Below are 20957 nucleotides of genomic sequence, written 5' to 3' on the forward strand. Positions count from 1 at the left end.
CTAAAACTTCACAAAATTGAATTAGATGTCCATTACAGCACATCTGGTGCTACACTCACAATATATATAGTATGGTTGAAATACCATAGTTCAGAAAGTTTATCATCCCTGCTGTACTAACTTTATAGTTTACAATGACTGTTTCTGAACCTCCATTTCTTCATATTAGATCAGGCTGCTAGCTTTTCTAAACAGGCTTAATAATAGTGCGTATTTTAAAACTGTCTCTGGTTAGTAGAGAATGGCGGCATTTGTTCCCACTTATACGTCTACAATTTCTCTCAATCTCAGCACTGGGTTCCTAAAGAAGGCAAAAGCAATGCTATGCACAGGAGTTGCAGCAGAGTAGGGAAAGGTGTCGCTTCCCTACAACAACAATTCAACATTTGAAAACAAGACTGCCTGAAGGCCCCTTGCTAAGGCTATGGAAGGGTGATTTCCCTTGTAAGTAAAAAACTGGCTTACAAGGTCTTAAACTCCAGTATTTTGTTTTATACCAAACAGTCCTATTTTGGTGTAGTCAAGAATTATGGTACACACACATTTATAGTGTTTAGTATCTTTAATTTGCATTTCTAAAAATACTTTTATTTGCAGTTATTTCTTTAAAATTATTTGTTCAAAAGATTTCATTCTATCTATACAGTTCTAATGTGATCTTCATTTCTGTGTTTGCTCTCGTCACTGGTGATGTTCATTACTAGCATTTGGAGATTTGGTGGTAAGTCTGTAAATTCTACTGTTCTTCACTTCTGTTTCAGCAGTAGGCTCACTGTACCTTCTTAAACACCTGCTTACACTTGACTCCACACACTCTTATTTCCTAGGAAGAGAAAATAATTAAAAAATACAACTTTTACATAGGACACATGCATTATACATTCATGTGTATGTCCAGCTTAATTTGTATCCACAATTTTCTATCAAATTAGATTGGGTAGCTTGTACACATTTTAGCCTATTTTTAATCCTAAAAGAAACCAGCTGGTTTGTATTTGTTTTCTGGTGAAAGGTGGACTAAGGGAAGTTATTTTGCGATCTCAGATCTTAAAGGGCCAAATATGTTCCTGCTGCATTATTCTCTATTTGCAGTGTGTGCAACTGCTTAGGTCTTTGAAATGGGCATTCTCTGTTTTGGACACATAAAGAAGTTATTTGGGGATGGATTTGAATAACCAGTTCCGAATCTGTATGTTGATGACTGATAGTTCAAACCTACAAAACCAGAAATCAGCTGAAAGCCCACTCTAGCAACACAATGATCATGGCTAGAAAAGGACAGGAAGTTGTGTACAGAAGATTTGATCTAGGTCTATAAATCACAGCACAGCAGTGAATTTTGACTGAACTTGACCTTACTGGGTGCCTAATGCTGTCTACTGTTCCTTTGTGTTCCATAAGAGCTTTTCAAAAACCCCTACTTGCTAGTCATTGGATCATCGTGAACTGTGCCTAAGCAGGTGCAATGATATTTACATCTTAGGCACTGATTTGTGAGGCCTACTGTTGTTTACCTAATCTCACTGAAGATGCAGTTTAATCTTCTCCACTACTGAAACTATTTAAGTTAGACCTGAGAAGTGCACACAGTATCTGTGGGGATGTGTGGAAGTGTTTGGTTTTGGTGGAAGAAGAAAAAGGGGTAGAGCTTCTTAAGGGACATAAAGACATGGGTTATGTATGACCTAGCAGAAGAGATGTACTTTCTATTTCAAGATAAGACTTTTAACAAAGCTGTCAGAAAATTTTGAGGAAACAGGAGGCAGAGTTTCCTGGGAAGTTATGCACATTTTCTTATGGGGGACTTTGATAAAATGACATATTAAAAAAGCCTTACATTGAGTCAATAACCTTATTGGCCTGTGTTGCTAGTCCCTAGTAAAAGAAAGTGCTTCATGATGAATTGATGAAACAAGCAGACTGATACAGTGATTTTAGTTAGGACCTGTTTTGTTCACTTCTATATAGGTAACCCAGAAGAAAGAGTGTGCAATAAGGCCTAAGAGAGTTGCTGACAGTGACAAAAACCTACAGAGCAGAAGCAATCAATACAATAGAAAAGGGCAATAAAACTCAAAAGAAAATGGAGAATGGTCAAATAAGTCACTCACATAAAATAGAATCTAAGGAGGAAAAAGAACTACAAAGTACAGACCACAGAATGAAGTGGAGAAAATAGGAGGCGATAAACTACTAAAGGATGTGGTACTATTCTCTACAGAAATGTGGAAAGAATTAAATTAACACTTGGCTCATTGTGTAAAGTTCAATAGGATCATAAAGCTATCGAAGTATCAATTTTTTAAAAGTAACTGCCCATTGTATCAAAGGACTCTCAAGAGTACAGGACCTAGTAATCTTAGCTGGTCAAAAATAAGATACTAAATGGGACTCTTACCGTATGTTTAATGCAGAAAGTTACATTAACAAGGATTGAGAGAAATAAAGAGGACATCTTCTGAAGCTCATGAAATATAAAAAGTGATAAAACTGAAATATTGGGGACTGGCCTCTAAAACACTTGGTTACTTCCGTTGCATGGAGTAATTTTGTACTGACTGTTGTGTACATGGAGACAGATTGTGATAAATGGTACAAGTGCCAATGAGTGCATGGATGCCTGCATGAGCTGGCAGGTATGATACAGAACTCTTCAGAGCCTTCTGAAAAAGCAGCCTCGGATTAGTCAGGTTACTTTGGGGTACCTAAAGTGGCACTGGACACATATGTTTGAGCAACTGAATCTGAATTTATGACTTCTAAAATCAAACTCTTGACAGGTTCAAGTACAGAAAGTGGTCTGGCCTGGAGGTCCATGGCTAGGTTGTATGGCTAGAGCATGAATCAGAGTAAGGATAGCAGAAATCGGGGCTAAAGAAATTGGTGTTGGTGACAGGAAATGGGAAGAGATAATGACAGCGGAGCTGGCAAGGGACAGAAACCAGGATGCCAATACAGAGAAATCCAAGCGCAACTAGTGCTGTTGCTTCATGTATGGGCAGATGAGTGCACATATGTGTATGACTGAGTGTAGCAAGGTGTAAGTTGAACTTCTAGGCCAGACATTTTCCAGCTAATTGCAACCTGTTTACCAGCTGAGAATCTGAAAGAGCTGATGCTTGGTGTCATGGCACCAACTGTTGTGAAGCTGGGAAGTAGTGTGGAAATACTGTAGTGTGTTTGTGTATAGATAGAAGGAATATGTATACACAGGAAATTCTGGAGTCTCCTTTTTATTGCTTCCCCCCTACTTTCAGTGAGCCCATGACCTCAGCTATAAAGTGATCAATTACACAGTAACTTTCTCCCTACCTGCATTATATCAAGTATGTAGTCCAGGTGGTAAGATCTGTCATATACATTCCTTTCTCGAACAGGTTTCTGGGACTTCCAGTACTTCCTGAAAATTGTGTTTAGTAATAAGGGGTTTGGGGTACTTTTGCAAAGATTTCATAACTCTGCTACTGATTTGAATATTTAGAGAACATCCATTTAGACTGCTGAATGCTAATAGTACTGAACAGTGAACAGAAATGGAGGTTGGATTTTATTATCTCAGCAGGAAGACTGCCTTTTACTCATATTGATGAGAGAGTGAGGATGATATAAAGAGCTATGTGAGAAAAGAATAGGCATCTTCTTTCAGGTCCTGTTAACTTAGAAAGATAAAAATGATGATCTGAAAGAACATGACATTTCAAAAACTTAATTGCTGTTTTAGTTCTCTAGGCTATAACACAGGCTGGACTGTAATTATTTTAGAAGAACAATGGTGTACTTTCCCCTTCCGGCTTATTGTTGGATGCGTAATTTCACCAGCTCCCACACTGCGTATTTCACAGACTGCATGAAGGACATTCTGTTAAATGTCTTCCTCAGTGTAAACATTTCAAACTGGTATGTCTGGACAGACAGTTAACACAGAAAGACTACTGCTTTGAAATCAGGCAGTCTTTGTAAGGGACATAAAAGCATAATGGCTGCAAATGAAATCGTTCTTTTAGAACAAGTCAAATGCCGCACCAATACGTAATTATGTCAAAGTAAGCCAAGATAACGTAGCGCACAGCCTGCTGCATTACATCTAACCATTTTAATAGAGTGGCATTTAAAACCTGTTGCATGATCTTACCAGGTGCATTTCATCTCCTTCAATCCACTGGGTCCAACCACGACCTTCTTTTTCTCCATTCTGTACACAAAGCAGCTTATCTCCATCCCAAGATACGGTGGTCTAACAAAATACATATGTTCAGTGTTACTGTGTATTCCCTGATATTTATGATTGGTTTCCTTAAAGCAAAATTTCTCTCTAATATAATAAATGATTAATGTATGTCATAAGAAGAATAATTGTAGAGTGTTGTAACACTTAGGAGAATTACAAAAGAAATGAGCTTAAATAGAAAGTTGCTGCCCAACTGCCTGTCAAATCTGGAAGGATGAGATACAGCTGTTTAAATGCAAGAAAAAAATCATAAAAATCATTGTGTAAGAGCACACTCCTCTCTCCCTGCTGACAAATACAGCAGCAGAAGGGATGTGCAACCTAATACTGTACTTGCAAAAGCAGCTGAAAACTTGAGATTCAGTTTGTTTTTTCCACCATAAGAAGGATTCCCCAGCTGCTCTACCTGAAAAAAGTACCCACCTACTGGCAGCTATGGATGAAAAAGGCTTTTAAATCCTGAGCTGTTTTTTCCCCATGTCTTAATCCGCCTTCCTTCATCGAGCAGAGTTGTTTGGAAGTATCAGCAAATTGGTAACTTTGCCAGCATCCTGCTTTGTGTAACTGTAGCTGGAGAACTACTTGAGCCAGGACTGGCAGAATAAGAGTGGGAGTAAGGTGTTGCAGGATTCAACATAGCACTTTTGTGAATATTGGTGCTGTCCTGAGTAGTTCAGTAGAACTTGATTCATAAAACTACTTAAATGTATGAGGGTGCACCCTACAGCTTGTTACTCTGGTTAGTCTTTACTGACAATTTGCCTTTCACGTCTCCTTAAGATAAAGAGAAGCAATACTCTCTAATATATTTAAAGAGGGAAGGGGAAGATCAGGGACAATTTGTGCTTCACGAGTACAGTTTAACATCAATATTAGCACATGGCTTTTAAACCAGCTTGTTTGAGGTGAATCTAAGGACTAAATATGGAATTACTGTCTACCTTGTAAAAGTCTTCAGCCACTGCCTGTATGAGTAGCCAAATATGGAGAGAAGATGAATTCTGATCTATCATTAAAGGAAAACTTATTGCATCCATCCTGTGTAGTTTCTCAGAAAAGAAGTCAGCCTACGTTTATCATTCTTGGAACTAAAACCAGTTCAACATTCGAGAACTACGCAGCCCTATTTATTTAATTTGTGTATGTCACAAACAATTAATTCTTAAACGATAACCATGATAGCCACTATCTTTAGATGAGTACAGCCAGCACTCTCCACCCCTGGGAAGCTTTAGACTAAACAAGCATGGAAAGTGAATCACTAGAAAGAGTGCCAGCATAGATAATCATAGGCAAAGCATTGTTATTGATCCCATATAATCTGTGTGCACCATATGGGGTCTCTGAAAGACAAACTCATGTGTCCTTGCTAAAAATCTCTCTGATTTGGAAAATGCATTCACAAATTCTTCTGTTCACTCTTGTAAAATGATGTATTTAAACCAAGTAGTAGATAACATTTTTAAAAAGCCATATCCTTTTAACGTGTCAAATGCTAATGCAGGAAGGAATCATATATTTGGGTAAAGCTGTAGTTCATGTGGTCATCATAGTTTAAGTCCTCTTCCGTATCTGTTTTGAATCTGTAGACATCCAGTTGGAGATAGAAGATAACAAATAATACTAGTCAAAGTGAAAAATGTTTAATTTATAAGTTAACATCTCTAAGAATTTCTGATTATTCTAAAAAATGAATGTATCAGAAAATGAACATTATTTCTACCGATGACTTGTAGATGCAAAGGCTACATGTGGAATGAACATTTGTATATGCAACTTTGCTTAGTAGCTGCATTTATTTTTATCCATTGAGTATGAGCTCAGCATAGTTTAATCATTAGACTAGCTTAATAGTTAAATTTTGTGGGTTTATATGTGAATTCAAAGGCAATATACCATCATAAAGTAAGATCCAACTTTATTAGTACTACTAGTGTTCAAATTCAGTTGTGGAAGTTATTAGTCTTGATAATATTCACTAGTTTAGTACACTTGGGGGCAATTGAGAAATGTTTGTAGCAGCGCAAGGAAATGTTAACTTTTTCAGCCTCCAAGGGTGATTGAAATTGTTTCATCTCAGAAAACAAAACACTTTTTTCTCTGGCTTTCTTGTTTTTCCAGTCAAGATTAGATATTGCTTTTGGCAGTTTGGTGATAACCACAAAGAGTATAATACCACAGACCGTTAACCAAGCTGTTTTATCAGCCAATATTCTTGGTTATCATCCTCTGCCTTCCCTTTGAGAAGTATAAATATTGAAGGGATATGAGTAAACCATACAGTTTCTGATTTTTGTATGTGGCTAATTTGCTACGAAGGTTATAAAGGACAGAATGTATTGCAGGAGAACATAATGTCCTCTTCTTTGTTAGCAGGACTTTATGACAGTAAGATTAATCAGTAGCATTTTTATCTTTTCTTTCTTTAGGTCAAACTGTAATGTCTCATATAATAAAAGACACAACTAATACAGAAGATGATAGAAACTTCTCTTTTAACTCAGACTGAAGTAAGTTCTTCCATTCCAAATATCTCTATTAAGACACACACTGAGTATTAGTTGAGGCTGGAGTTGCTATGGCTGTTATATATGCACTGGCTGCTGCTAATAGTCCACCCTTTACCAACACCTAAGATACAGCAATGCTTGCCGTAGAACATCTCCAAATATTTGAGTCAGAACATAATAATAATATTCCAGAAATTCCACTGTAGGGCAAATGGTGGTAAATATAATCTCTTTTGTTGTATATAAGAGCAAAAATTTGTTTTTAAAGATTGGATCAGGATATCGCCATTGTATAATTAGGAGTAAAGCACTTGAATAGACTAGTAAGGCAGTTCTGTATGAACCTTTAGTTGCTGTCGTTTTCCTCTCCTGGCACACACTATCAAGATAAAGAAATGCTTTACCTTTTATGTAAAGCAACTCTTCTTAGAAAAGTAGGCTTTTATAATTAACCTTGTTTGCCACCATTTTGATAATAGCATTACCTAAGGTGTGCCTGATTACAAAGAGTGAGTTACTGTCTCCTATCTGGAATGACTGAAAATCTTTGCCAGGGTTTGGTGAGCACCCCCAGGCAGACAGTTCCTATTCCTCATCTTCCTCCACAAGCAAGAGGAGGAGAAGTAGACAAACTCTGAGGACACTGGAAAGCTGCAGTTTCCTGATGGTAACAGAACCAACTAGATGAAAATGTAGTATTTCTCTAAAACTGAAAAGAATCTTGTACTACTTCTAGGATAAGTGGAAGACTTCATTTATTCCTTTCAACTAGATAGTACATAATCTAGTCATCATAAGCAAGCTTAAATTTTGCTTACTTACTACCCAATCATACTTAAACCTAAGATGAATACTTCTTAGGTTAAATGTATATAATTCTGTAGGAAACTTCAATAGAAAATAGTGATCAATGTGATTAGTCAACAGTGTGATTAAAAATACTGAAGGAGCACAAGAAAAGTTAATGGAGTGAGACAAATAAGAGTGAGTCTTGCCTCGATTTAACTTTTCCCAAAAATTCTAACCACCAATATGCACATCTTTTGGATTATATACTCTTTGTTCTTAGGGTGTAATAATAGAGAATGGAGCTCCTCTGGGAGGTGAAGAAGCCTTTGAAGCCTGAGAACACAAAAAATGTTCAAATTTTCTCTAGTTTTATGATATGATTTCTGTAGTCTTACACTTTTTTGTGTACTTAGATTATTACTTGGCCATTCACATACTTTAGTTAGTGTTTTAATCTCTTTGTGTTATGAAGGTTTAAATATATGTGCATAGCAACCATCTTCCTGAAAATTAAAGCTAGAAGAAATGATAATTAAAGTATTCTCGTTACTGTTTTCAGTTATGAGACAAGGTAGATTTATTAAATGAAATAGTTAGTAAAATCAAAACAAATCTATTGACTATCTATTTGCATTTTCTCTAGTAGCAGTAACAGTAGTGAAGTCTTGCAGAATTACAATAGATATTACTTCCAGCTTCTAGTGGCAAGTCATATTGACCCACAGCCAGAGATACTGACTTTTGTAATTTACTGAAATAGTCATCAAACTACTTTATCACAGAATTTTGCATTTCCCAATGAGGTCTAAATGCAAAAACATTTGATGCTGGCTCTGCATAATGTTTCTCATTCCCACGTTGGCTATTTCTAGTGTGCTTGCTTGTGCCATGTGCTCTGCAGTTTAAGATACATAATGTATTTTCCAGGTGAATGAAAAAAAAAAAAATTTTAAAGTAGTCCATGAACATTTTTTGTTAATGCTACATAGATTTTTGACATATTGCATTTACAAATATGAATTGCAGTTAGCACCTTTCATCAAAAATATGTTATTGATTTCCCATCTGTAGGAGAAACAGAGCAATTCTATTTTTCTTCTACTTCCCTTCAGAGTGTTGTCTCTATATTATGGTGCAGCAAATGACTGCAATGCTTTAAACTGCACGACATACATACTCTGTGCTCCATCTCAATCCAGTAATTCTCTGCTTATGAGAGTTGTGTCCTGTATTGTGTTTACAAATAACACCAAAGAAAATATCCTAGAATTTTTGGTCAAACAAGGCAATATATCCAACAAGATATTTAATATCTTCTCAAGATTGTCCTGATTTCGGCTGGGATAGAGTTAAATTTCTTCCTAGTGCTGTGTTTTGGATTTAGTATGAGAAGAATGTTGATAACACACTGATGTTTTTAGTTGTTGCTAACTAGTCTACTAGTCAAGGACATCCAGCTTCCATGCTCTGGAAGAAGCTGGGAGGGGGCACAGCCAGGACAGCTGGCCCAGCTGGCCAACGGGGTATTCCATACCATGTGACGTCATGCTCAGTATATGAATGGTAGGCATGATCCAGGAAGTAGTGATCGCTATTTTGTTATCGGTCAGCGCCGATGGTGAGCAATTGCATTGTGCATCACTCATTTTGTATATTCTATCATTATCATTATCATTATTATTTTCCTTTTTTGTTCTTTGTTCTATTAAACTGTCTTTATTTCAACCCACGAGTTTTTCTCACTCTTACCCTTCCGATTCTCTCCCCGTCCCGTGGGGGGGAGGGAGGGGGAGTGAGCGAGCGGCTGTGTGGTATTTGGCTGCCTGCCAGGTTACACCACGACAAAGATAAAGCATTTTCATCCGTATTAAGTATCACAGTGATATAAAAACCTCTGGTAAGCAGTCTGCAGCAGAAATTTTCATCAAATTAAGCGCTGATGTAATAAACTAATGTTGATACCACAGACAAAATCTAATGTAACTGTGAAGGGGCATTCTGTAATGTTGTAGTCACTACCTATGATCTTCTATGTAGGAGGCATTCCTGCACACGGCTAACAGGAGGGCTACAACCATGCTCAGGGTTTGTCATCTCTCCATCCTGTAACTCCTTTTATCTCATCAAATCTGCATCTGGCAGGTTGGTGACAGACAGATGAACTACTGAGAAAACAACAACAAACCCAACAGAAAAATTAACGGTAGGATTCCTGGACTTTATCTCAAGACACTGTTGCTGGACAAAGGCTATACATATTTAGCCATCCTGTAGGTGGGTCGAATGATAAAGTCTATACCAACCTTTCCTTCCCTTACTAACTTCAGTTCAACCCTGTAGAAGCACTCCCATTTCATCATTCCTGTTTTTAGCCATGCAGCAACAGAACTCCCAAAGTTAACTCATAGGAAATAGCTGGTAGTACAATACTACTCATTTCTCAGCTGCTTGTGGGGCTGGCAGATGTGATGTCTCATAATAGGTATCCATAGCTACAGGATTCTGAAATGTGTTCATGCCATTACAAACTTGCTCAGATTGTTATTGAAAGACAAGCTGGTTATAATGTGGGCATTCTGTACCTGAGTGATAAGCTTACTGAAGTTCACTGTAGTCAAAAGATGAGACACTTCTAGAAGCAGTATTTTGCTTCTATGATTGTCAGCATCTCCATTGCTAGCAAAGGGGCTTAGGACTGGATTGACAAATTTTAGATCAAAGGGTAAGCTGCTGTCAGATAGGATCAGGTCTTAAATGTTCAAATTCCTTATTTCGAATCCTTGCTCATAAGAGCAATGAAGGAAAGCAATGACTAGAGACATGTTCCAGGGAGTAGGAAAGTAAATGTGCCTAAGCTCCAGGCTATGCAGATGACAATATGTGGGAGGAGGAGTAGAATCAATATTTTGGACAGTGCATAATGTTTTATTTCTTAGGAATGGTGGATTTTTTTTTCTTACTGAAATAAAATTGTATACAAATAATACAAAAATAGGAAGACTTGTATATATCCTATGTCAGGAAAAAAAGTACAAAACAGCACATCCAGTGTGCTTTGTGCAAGGATCAGAATCGATTCTAAGACACTTACTGTTTAAATTAATGTGTACAATTGATTTATCCTCTGTGTAATTTTAGGAAGATGCAATTGTACATAACACTAATGGTTTGTCATTCAAAATTGGATTTGGTAAGTCTCGTTCTCAGGTTTTCAGCTGATTCTTTATGATTGCACTTTCTGCATTCATAACACTCTGAGCTTTTTAGGATTCACAAAAAGCTGAAATGCTAAGCCCATCCAAAACCACCTCCCCTACAAAGATTCAGTATGTTCACAGTGGTTTTGTGAATAACTAGCTCAAAGCTTCTGATCAGTCTCGGGTTTTAGACATGAATCCAGCACTGCAAAATTTGAAGTTAATGACATCTTAAATTATATGGCAAAAGGTTCTAAAGATCTCTTTTGACATCACCGCGCAAATATGCTGAGCATATCACTTACAGGTAATAAGCAGTAATGCCAGAAGAGCATGCAGGGTGAAACAAGGCAGAAAAAAGGAAACAGCTCCTCTTCACTGAGGCACAGAGACTGAATGAACCAGAGTTTTAGAGAGCCTGAGCCAGATCCAAGAGTTCTCTGGAGCCTCAGAGGGGTTGACAGGAGGACTGTTCTTCCTCACTTGTGGACAGCAGTTTGTAAAAGGTCAGAAGTATCAACAAAAAACTACATGAAGACTACCTCCTTTAAAATAAAACCCCGCAAAAGTCAGAGATTATTCCAGTGCGGCGCTGGGGAATTTACAGTACTGCAGAGAGAGAAGGCACTAGATTTGAGAGAAGACCAGTATATACACACAAGCAATGATATAAAAAAATCTTCCGAGCAACAGTCATTCTAGAACAATGCTTGTTCCGACAAAGTATATGAGAAAATACTTACAAGCCAAAAAGAAAAGGACAGCATTTGAAGAGGTAAAGAAACAAAATAGTTGAATCAGAGGGATCAAGTAAAGACATATTGCTGATCTTGCATCTTACTAGACAGGCACAATTTATTTTGAGTCTTCTCACCCTGTGGGGAATCCCTACCGAAATTCCAAGTATTGGAATGTTGCTTGGTTGTTGTTGTTTTTCTGGCAGCAAAGTCTTCATTCCAATACCTACTCTAAACTAGATTAACAGCTGTGAATTCCATTTGTGGAACAGAGGAACCCTGCCTAAATAATTAAATAAGCTTCATGAGCCATGTGACTTAACAACAGGACTTTGTTCTGACCTTGCAGCAGTATATACCAAATTATGTCCAGAACAACTAAACTTCATTGCATTTTTCCTGAATACAAACTAGAGTAGAATCAGTTTCACATTAGGCATGTTTGTTATTTAAAACAGAGCCATGATCAGTTTCAAACAACTTGCCTCCTTTCACTAGGATACAGCACATGTAACTAGCACTGGTTTGTGTGACAGAAGTATTGTGCCTATGAACAATCCTTATGTGGCTGTCTTAAACGTTAGATGACTATATATTGTCAGGAAGATACTTCATATGGTAAGATGTATGATAGACCTGATGAGTGAATTCTACAACTCCCAAATCCCCCTCACCCTACCCCACCTCAGCAAGTCTTAACTCCAGGTTAAGTTATATTAGTTATATTAGTTCCAATAATGGAGCCCTAAATGCTCATTTGATAACTTATCCATGGTTATATTCTGCTTGTTTTGGTTAGCTAAATGGTTAATATGTCTGATATTCTACCTTCAGTTTCAAATTCTTGCTATTTTATCTATTTACCAGTTCCCAGTCATTGTCATTTCCTTTCCTGCTTCAATGTAAGAAGAATATTACTATGCCAAAGAGCACAAGGCTCTGAATTTCTGAAGCATCCTTCACTTGCTTAGCCAAATATTCAATTCTAATGCAACTAACACTGTTTTCAGTTACCCAAGAAATTCTGCTGTTCTATATTTAGAACATAGAATCTTCCTTGATTTTTTGAACAGATCACTTGCCCTTAGTCTCTGTCAAAAGATAGATTCATTCTGGATAGTGTGAGATAAAGCAATTCAGTCTCATTCAAATGCTTGAACAACAGAGAAAAATTGTAATGCAAAAACTTTCTCTGACTTTAGCAGCAAGATGATTAGAAAAGTAAAAATTTTAGGGAAGTAATTTTGCATCTGAGCTATCCCATTCTCAATCTGCTTTGATTCATTGGGTGCAAAGACTTGGAACATGAAATTTCAGCCTTTGTTTCAGCCTTTAGTTTTTTCAGTTAACTTTTTTATAAACTTTTGACTGATATACTAAGCAAATGCACTGTGAAGCTACATAAGGCTAACTTTTCTGCTTAGTGTCAGATCCTGTCCCGTTCTTATGTTTACTGGTATATATTTCACATTGCAGATGCTTCCTCAGCTTCACTGTTTACTACTGATGGTGAAAAGGGGAGGCACAAGTATCTGGTGATGAATGAGACAAACTTTCAGAGATGGTTTTCAATTAATTGTTGTTTCAATAAGGTCTTGCCTCTTTTGTGCACAGTATATTTTTTCCACAGTAAAGTTTATGTGCATGAAACAAGGTTTTATACTTAGGGCAATACCTGAGATGCTCACTAAATTAATCACAACTAGAGATTATAGAATTTATCTTTAAAATTGAGGAAATTTCATTATGAGACTGGAGCTTCACTGAGAATGAAAATAGCAGGATCAAATACTCAATTCAGGAAATACCAAACCCATAGTTACCCATTTAACTTTAAATTTCTGTCTTTGTACACTATACATCTGATATAATTAAAACCATGAATAAACTCTTCAAAGTAGTAGAAACTTTATCACATAGCCCGATTCAAACTTCACATCATATGAGAAATAATGTAATACAATATTAATGTTCTAAACTTCTTTCTACGCTGTCTAATGTGCACCTTGTAGTATTTACAAAGAATAAAACATGCTCCTGAATACGTAAACTTTCATTTTACCTTTGTAGTTCAAACTGCCAATTTTTAAAAAACCCTAAATATTAAGTATGATTAAACTTGCAGAAACACATCTTTCACAAAATTGCCATACAAATAGAGAAACTCTTATTTAACTTTTATCTAGTAGATAAAATCTCTGGGGAAAAGCTCCAGGAGAAGCATGATAGCATTACGGAGCTAAGTGAATGCAGATGTCTTGTCTGCATTTCTTAAGAGACTAGTTTGTGCTGCAGCTTGCTCCATACACGGTTTCAGTAATGCTTAGAATGCATTGAGTATCAGCTGTCTTCTTCGAAGTACCTTGCACTGTGATTAGTGATTTCTCCTGTGTCCACACATCTGTGTGGTCAACTATCCTAATCTTTGGTTTTACAGAACAGAGAAATTGCATCTTTAACTAAACTAGGAGGGCTTTTGAGTTTCTCGAGATTCCAGTAGCAAATTTTCACTTCCCAACAGAAACAAAATCTTAAAGGAACTGATGTCACCAACTGCTATTACCTATATCCCTTAAGAAAACAGAATCACCTAAAAACATGTTGCATAGAAGAAAGCAACAGGTAAAGGTCAAAAAAAGGACAAACTGAAACAGCTAAGGTTTATCCAGCTCGATTAACTCACTGTTCCAGAAAGTTCAGACAGGCTTCCAGGAGGGACCAACTATCAAAATGAAAAAATCCTAACTGAAATGAAGGAGGGGGCCTATACTATCACAGGAGTATCAATTCCTACTGTCAAACCTTTGACTTACTTCTAAAATAAGTAGCAGCAAAACTTTTTAGCCTTTACTTATCACAGACAGTATCAATTTGGAATTATTGTAGTTACACTCTACTCTGACTGACTCAAAGACGTGTTTTACAGCTGAAAGGTGAACACAATTTCAGTGAATTATACACAAGATCTAACCTGTTCACCGTGCTAATATTATTTTTACTGATATGTTAACTCTAGTTAGATGATATATTCTTCATTAAAAGAAAAAATTATCTATACCTATTGGATGAATTACTTCTAAGGTTATTTTTGCTAGTCTCCTGATGATTGCTCTGCTATATAGATTAATGTTTAATGTGTAATTTGTCTTATCAATGTTACTTTGTACTTCTCATACATTGAGCTACTTGGATAAAACTTGCCCCGTGGTCTGCTCAGTCCACAATATAAATAACAATAATTGATTCACAATCTCTCCCATTACACAGGTTGACTGTTAATGATTAAGCCATTTATGGCATGCAGTTTCACAAGCTATAGATGAGAAAAGGAAACACTAAGAATGATATTCAACCTTTGCTTTTATGGTGGTTTTCTTTATAACACCACTCAGGGAGTGGTCCGGTATCTCCTGTATCACCTCCATGACCCTTCTCTCACAAGACTCTTTCTGGACTGTTGGAGTTATTTTCTTACTTAACAACTGCAAGTTTTGCCTGACATCACGGTTATCAGATTTGGGCTGAAGTGGCTTCAGAAAGACAGTTTCTTGTGCTGTTTTACCTTTGAGAAAACTGAGGTCTCATGTAGAAAACAAATCTTTAATGAGAAAATTGAACTTTAAAGTATGATACATTGCTACAAGGCAAAGAGAGAACCAGTGATCAGTGACCTTAACTGTACAGCTGCAGTTGGTATCTGTTGTTGGAGGTCATAAAGGTACATGGAGGATTTCTGAAAGTTTTTGTGGAGTTATGTGCCTAAGTCATTCTTAACAAAACAAACCGTCAGGGTTAGTGACTACCCCTTGGGTTTTTTGCACTTTGCACTAAACAGCCAATAGATAAAATGTTTAAGCAACCCTTGGAAGTAGGGTGAACTAGGTCCCACTCCAAATCAAATACATGTTGTAGTGACTAGAATAATTTTTCTCTAATTTCTTCTTTCTGGTTCAACATTTTGAATTCTTCCCCATCACTCAATTTAGCAAAATAGGGTAGAGAATTTTGGCCTGTTACAAATAATGAAATATTTAGGATATTTGTCAGGAAATTAAGAGTTGTGTTAAATCTATGCAGCATTTCAAAAGCAGGACTAGGCAAGGGCCACATTTTCATGTCTTCTGAATCTGATTTTTCAGCACAGTGGTTGTCTGACGCATTTTGTAAGAACTCATTGCAGGTACATGCTAGACAGCCTCAGAGCACAATTACTTCTTTCTGCCATGTAGAGGATGTTTTAGTCCTCCTTTAGATGGAGTTTAATGGTATTTAAGTACAGATGATGCTTAGATGGAGACAGTTCTGTACACACACAAACCAGTACTTCACTGACTCAAACATTGAGGACTTCAGACATTTTTCACACTTGAGCAGATGTTTTGAACATTGCTCTCATAGCTGAATTGCTATCTTTGACAGTAATTTAGCCACCTAAGTCTAAGTCTGTCTTTGGGCTCATAACTCAAAGTGGATCTGGATCTCATTATCCTGATTAAGAGCCTTCCAGCAGTCAAAAATGCATTATGACATTGGGGCACTTTCCTATACACAAATACACATTGCTTCTCCCTTCTGTGAATTTTGTATTCTGCACTCTGTCATGCTTCTACCCTCTGTAACAAGGAGTACAGAAGGATTAGTTGAGGCACTTGCTAGCTAGCCATTCTTTTTTTCTGATTTTCACAATCCTTCCCTTTCCTGCCATCACCAGAGCAAAAGCAAATTTGCATACCCTAGTGTTAGAGAATAGTATCGGTTTTAAATGGCACTATCTGTCTAAGAATGGAAACCTATTAATTCTTTTTGATGTGACTTCTCCTCTACAGACCCTCCTGAGATAATTTTCTTTTGCTTATCAACTTTGTCACTGTAGGATATTGCAAGTGTCATGCTAACAGGAAAGAACTTGGTATTCTCAAGATTTTCCCTTGTTAATTGGTATTTATCAGTCATAAGTTAGAAAATACTGTCTTTCTGGCAAGCAAAAAGAGCTCATAAGGCAGAGTCCTCAGTGTTTGCTTATTGATTGCAATAAGATTTGTTCCAGTGGGCTAATTAACGCGCCTGCTCTAATAAATACACCCAGGAAGGAAGGAGCACAGGAACAAGAACAAGAAAGAAAAGCTGCAATTTCTAAGCACTTGGCCATTCTTACACACGGGCAATAGTGCCTGACCCGGCAATCAGTGGATTTCCTTTACTGTAAAACATTACTCAGTGAAGAGATTCTGAAAGTCTGAACCTAAATGTCTTTTTGACTAACAAATATCCCAGTATAATTGAGTAACGTTTCATTGAAGTTACTATTCATTCATTGACAAAATTGTTTTGTGTTCCTGATTAAAATTAGCATCCCTTTAATGTAAAGGCACGCTAAAAACTGTGTGCACATCTCGGCAAACTGAGAAGTACAGAAATAATTTTAGGAATAGCCACACAAATTCGTTAACAGATGTGGTCTGTGAGAGGCCTCAGATTATTAATATTCTTTTTTTTCTGTCCGTTGTTACAGTTCTAATTCTTACCATGCATTTGCGATCATCCACTCCAGCTAAATCCTCCTCAAACTCCTTTCCTACATCAAATTCCATGATGTAGTTTCTAAAAGTGCTTAGCGTTTTAATGATCATATGATCCCCATTCTGAAGGATTTCTTTGTCAGGTTTTAGCAAGTTTGCTATTTTTCTTACAGCAACATTTACATCTGAAAAAGAAAAAGAATTATTTTAATCCAGAAAAGTCTACCACAAAAAGAAGCTTGTAGCTCTTGGGAGAACTAAAACGAACAAAGATAAGTAAATGTCCAGATCTTTCAGGCCAGCTTTCTCATCAGGAAAAAGTCCATTACCTAATTCTTTTAACTTAAATAAGTTAATGATTTGATTTTCTGATTATGTGGAATCCTAAAAAATACCATTTGTATTTGACAGTTAATAAGGCCTTCAATATTTCTATAGAAATACTAGCACTCTACATCAAATGCAAACACACAAAATTGCATTAAGTACATTATTGTCTCTTTATTACACATAAAAATTTTACTCTTTTTCAAATTATGGTTGTTTTTTTAAGTTTGAAATCTGCCACTTACCTCTTCAAGCTATGTTGTTTAATCTCTGTTAATGTAAGCTTCAAGATGGTAAAAAGTAGAGGCTGCTTAAGACAAAACAATTTTGCATAAGGCAATTCTTAAAGTGCATTCCTGAAAGAAATGTTTCTCACAAAAATGATTTATGACTGTACAAGAAAAAATAGATTCATGTAAAGATGAAGACAGGTTGCATTTATTGATTATTTATTAAAGAAACACGAAGGGAACCTTACCCAGTGCTTTCAGATACTCCTCAAAATTGTCATTGCTGACCATTTTCCAGTAACCATTGAAATCTGCAGGCATCCCTACTTTAGGTAATTGTCAAAATCAAAGTCTCAGAACAGTGTGTTGATTCTGCACCACACAGCTCACTGCCTTTCTTTGTGGCGAGTCTGAACTCTGGTTTCTTTTATCTCTTTTTTAGACCATGTAGCTATGCAAGTCCTTCTAATCCGATTATTGTTGAAGTGTTGCCTTTAAATCCTTCCACAAGGCTGAACCTCTGAGATTTCTAATGACAGCAGGATGACTTGATTTAAACAGAATGAAACATTCACCTTCCATATAACTTCTGTAAGGGTACTGATTATCTGGAGATCCATTTTAACCATATTACTCTTCATTTTTCATGCCACTCAGAAAAAAAACCTTTTAAATAGCTTTAAGTTTAGGGTATTAGCCAAAGCTATACAAGCGCTTATCTTGTGTGTTTTTTGAGGCGAATCCTTCTTCTTTGAATATGTTCCAGCTACTTTATGCCTTCTTTTCAGAAAACGATCATACAGACTCTTTCAGTGAAAGCAATTTGTGTCTGGCATTACTTTAACTTGTTCCACAAGCTCCTTAATTCTAGAGAACTACCAGTGGAAGCTGTTTGCCCAGCTGAGGGCTCAAAAAGGGCCAGTTAGTTGGAAACTTCTACTAAGCAGCAGTGGTTAATTCTGTATATTGATAAACGCCGCATCACTAGTGAATATATGCTTTCAGTTAATTTAAGCAACATTGAAACACAGAAATAGCACTTTATAAAGGTTCTATATTCTTTGAAGGTGTCTTCTGTCAAAAATGAGATATACTGAATCAGCAGAATAGGCAACGAACATGTAAGAGAATGGATTTTTCTGGCTAACATTAGGGCTCAAATACTGAGACAGCCTCTTAGCTATTTTAATTTATTTTCCACTCTGTATTTTCAAATAGTACAGCTGAAGTTCCTCTTGGATATGTTATCTACTCCAGAGCTTTGGCAATTACTTACTCTTATAGAAGACTCTGGATCAGAGAAGCAAAGAAACCCACTTTAAATCTGGGGATGAGGACTGTCTGTCATTTGTGAATCTGGAGGCTGAAAAGTGACATGAATGGTGCATGCATTTTTAAGTGCTTGCATGAAAGAAAGATTTATTTCCATCTCTTGTCCAAACCACCAAAACACAAAAATTTATTCAGGGTCCTAAAAAGTCAAAGTTTAGCAGTAATATATATTTAAATATACATATATAAAGAAAAGTTATGGTTCATTTTATTTTTCTGCTTCAGAACAGTAAGGCATCTTCATGCTAAAACTGTCTGTAGCATTACAGAATTACAATTCAGGAAAGTACTATGTTTGACCCATAAGTATTACTGGAGATTAATATTTATTGTTAAGATCTTATTTCTTTTATTTTCACAAGGAAGCTGTTCTTTATATATTTTAAGCTATGCAGCTGAGCATCCCAATTTGCTTAAGCACTACCACACACAAAAACATGAATTTAAAACACCACATGAATTCAAGAAATTTTGAACTGATGTACTTCCCCCTCATTGACAAAAACCAACTTTCTCAAGAACTTTACATGAAAAAACACCAGGTCTGTCCACTTCACACACTACAGACATCAGTCATTTAGTGGGTTTACTGTTGCACTATGCAACTTAAGAGGCTGAAGCAAGTCACCTTCGTTCTTCCGCTCACTCTCTGCTGTGTAGATATTATGGTGTGCAATGTAGGATATAACAGAATCTGGTACGAGATATTTTACACTTAATCCTCTGCACAAGGCATAGCGTATCTGTGTTGCACTGATTTCATTCTGAATCCATTCTTTCACCAGAAAGATATTGTGCTGAAATTTAGTTAAAAGGTCTGATTCATTGATATACTGAGCAGGATCAGAGCCAGCACGGCTAATACAGACCAAACCAAACTTTTCGACTATTTCTTTGATGTGTTCTTCCTTCCAGAGATTGGGTGTCTTAAATGTCTGTAGAAAATCAGCCCCACAGAGCAGCTTTAATTCTGGTAGAACTGGAAAGACAAACGGAAATGAGAGATTTCTATACTTGCCCGGTTTTCTAGGAAGTTTATACTTAAAACTGGTTTTAACTCATCACTTTTTTTTTCTTTTTTTTTTTTTTTTAATTATTTACCTTTACTCTAGTTTTCTGGAGGTTTTTACCTGGAGGTTGCTAGAAAAATTCAGCTTGGATTTTATGTGTCTGGTCACAATTACTTTATCACCTACTTCATCATCACTCAGAGCATATCTAATACTATCTGTACAACGTTAAGGGAGAATTATTCCTCCACTCAAGCAAGCCAAAAAGGGGAAGAAGCAAACAAAGAAGAGAATTCTTTTAGCACAAAGACTAGACTTGGTTGAACCCGGCTACTACACCCCAGCCTCCCCTGCTCGCTTTGCTCAGGTACTGGCGGGGCCAACCCCAGCTAGCGAGGCCCCTGCCTGCCGCCGTGTTACCACGTATGGCTCCCCAGCCCTTAGGGAGCGGCTGCCCTACTGCACTCTGGCACACAGACACAAGGTTTGCATACTGTCAGAGAACAACCTATAATTTTGCCTGGGTTTGTGCACCTGCATCTAAAACATGACGGTCTGTATCTAATCTAACTACCCTTACTGGTACAAGCTAGTTAGTTGACCTACTAAGTTTTATTTTATTTTTAGAGAAATTTGAACCAGCAGAATATTATACAGATTATATTTTGTGTTGTGTGGCCATGGCATTTTCATTCTCGTACAGAGATCTAAAGCTAAATTTGCTGTACCTTGAATAATGACGAAGAATGATACTTCACTAGTACAATTTTTTTTGTTTTCTCTCCATTTCTTATTGCTGCCCACTGCCTAAGCCCCACTACAGAACTATCTCTTTCCTTGAAGTCTATTCTACAGCACTCATCATTATACCATCTGAGTATTTCACAAACATTGACTAGTTATTTTCACAGCCTTGCCTTCATGTGAAATGAAGGGGAAGGATGGAGGTATTGTCTCCATTTTACATTTATTTCTGATTGCAGACATCTAGCACATCTGCAAGCCTTATACAAACACCTTAAATCAGCAATTCGAAAAATAAGAAACATACCAGTGATGATGCATGAAAAGCATACCT

At 36.8% G+C, this 20957-nt stretch overlaps 2 protein-coding genes across 5 annotated transcripts in view; both read right to left on the reverse strand.

Moving 5' to 3' along the window:
- Nucleotides 1-546: 546 nt before the first annotated feature.
- On the reverse strand, nucleotides 547-17938 carry RBP1 (retinol binding protein 1). Its single transcript, XM_075158150.1, has 4 exons — nucleotides 17786-17938; nucleotides 16987-17165; nucleotides 4133-4234; nucleotides 547-823 (listed from the first exon to the last, which is right to left on the reverse strand). Exons 1-4 carry the CDS (start codon nucleotides 17856-17858, stop codon nucleotides 770-772), a joined length of 408 nt encoding a protein of 135 aa, XP_075014251.1. The 5' UTR covers nucleotides 17859-17938; the 3' UTR covers nucleotides 547-769.
- NMNAT3 (nicotinamide nucleotide adenylyltransferase 3) overlaps nucleotides 17725-20957 on the reverse strand; it is a 32825-nt gene continuing 29592 nt past the window's right edge. For 2 of the 4 annotated variants that reach the window (XM_075158147.1, XM_075158148.1), the window contains one exon: nucleotides 18972-19848. In XM_075158147.1, coding sequence (XP_075014248.1) covers nucleotides 19439-19848 — 410 coding nt within the window. In that variant the 3' untranslated portion in view covers nucleotides 18972-19438. Of the gene's footprint in view, nucleotides 19849-20957 lie in introns of all 4 variants that reach the window. The other 2 variants (XM_075158145.1, XM_075158146.1) reach the window with 2 other exon arrangements.

Source organism: Calonectris borealis, chromosome 9 (assembly GCF_964195595.1).
Source record: "Calonectris borealis chromosome 9, bCalBor7.hap1.2, whole genome shotgun sequence".
Lineage (NCBI taxonomy): Eukaryota > Metazoa > Chordata > Aves > Procellariiformes > Procellariidae > Calonectris > Calonectris borealis.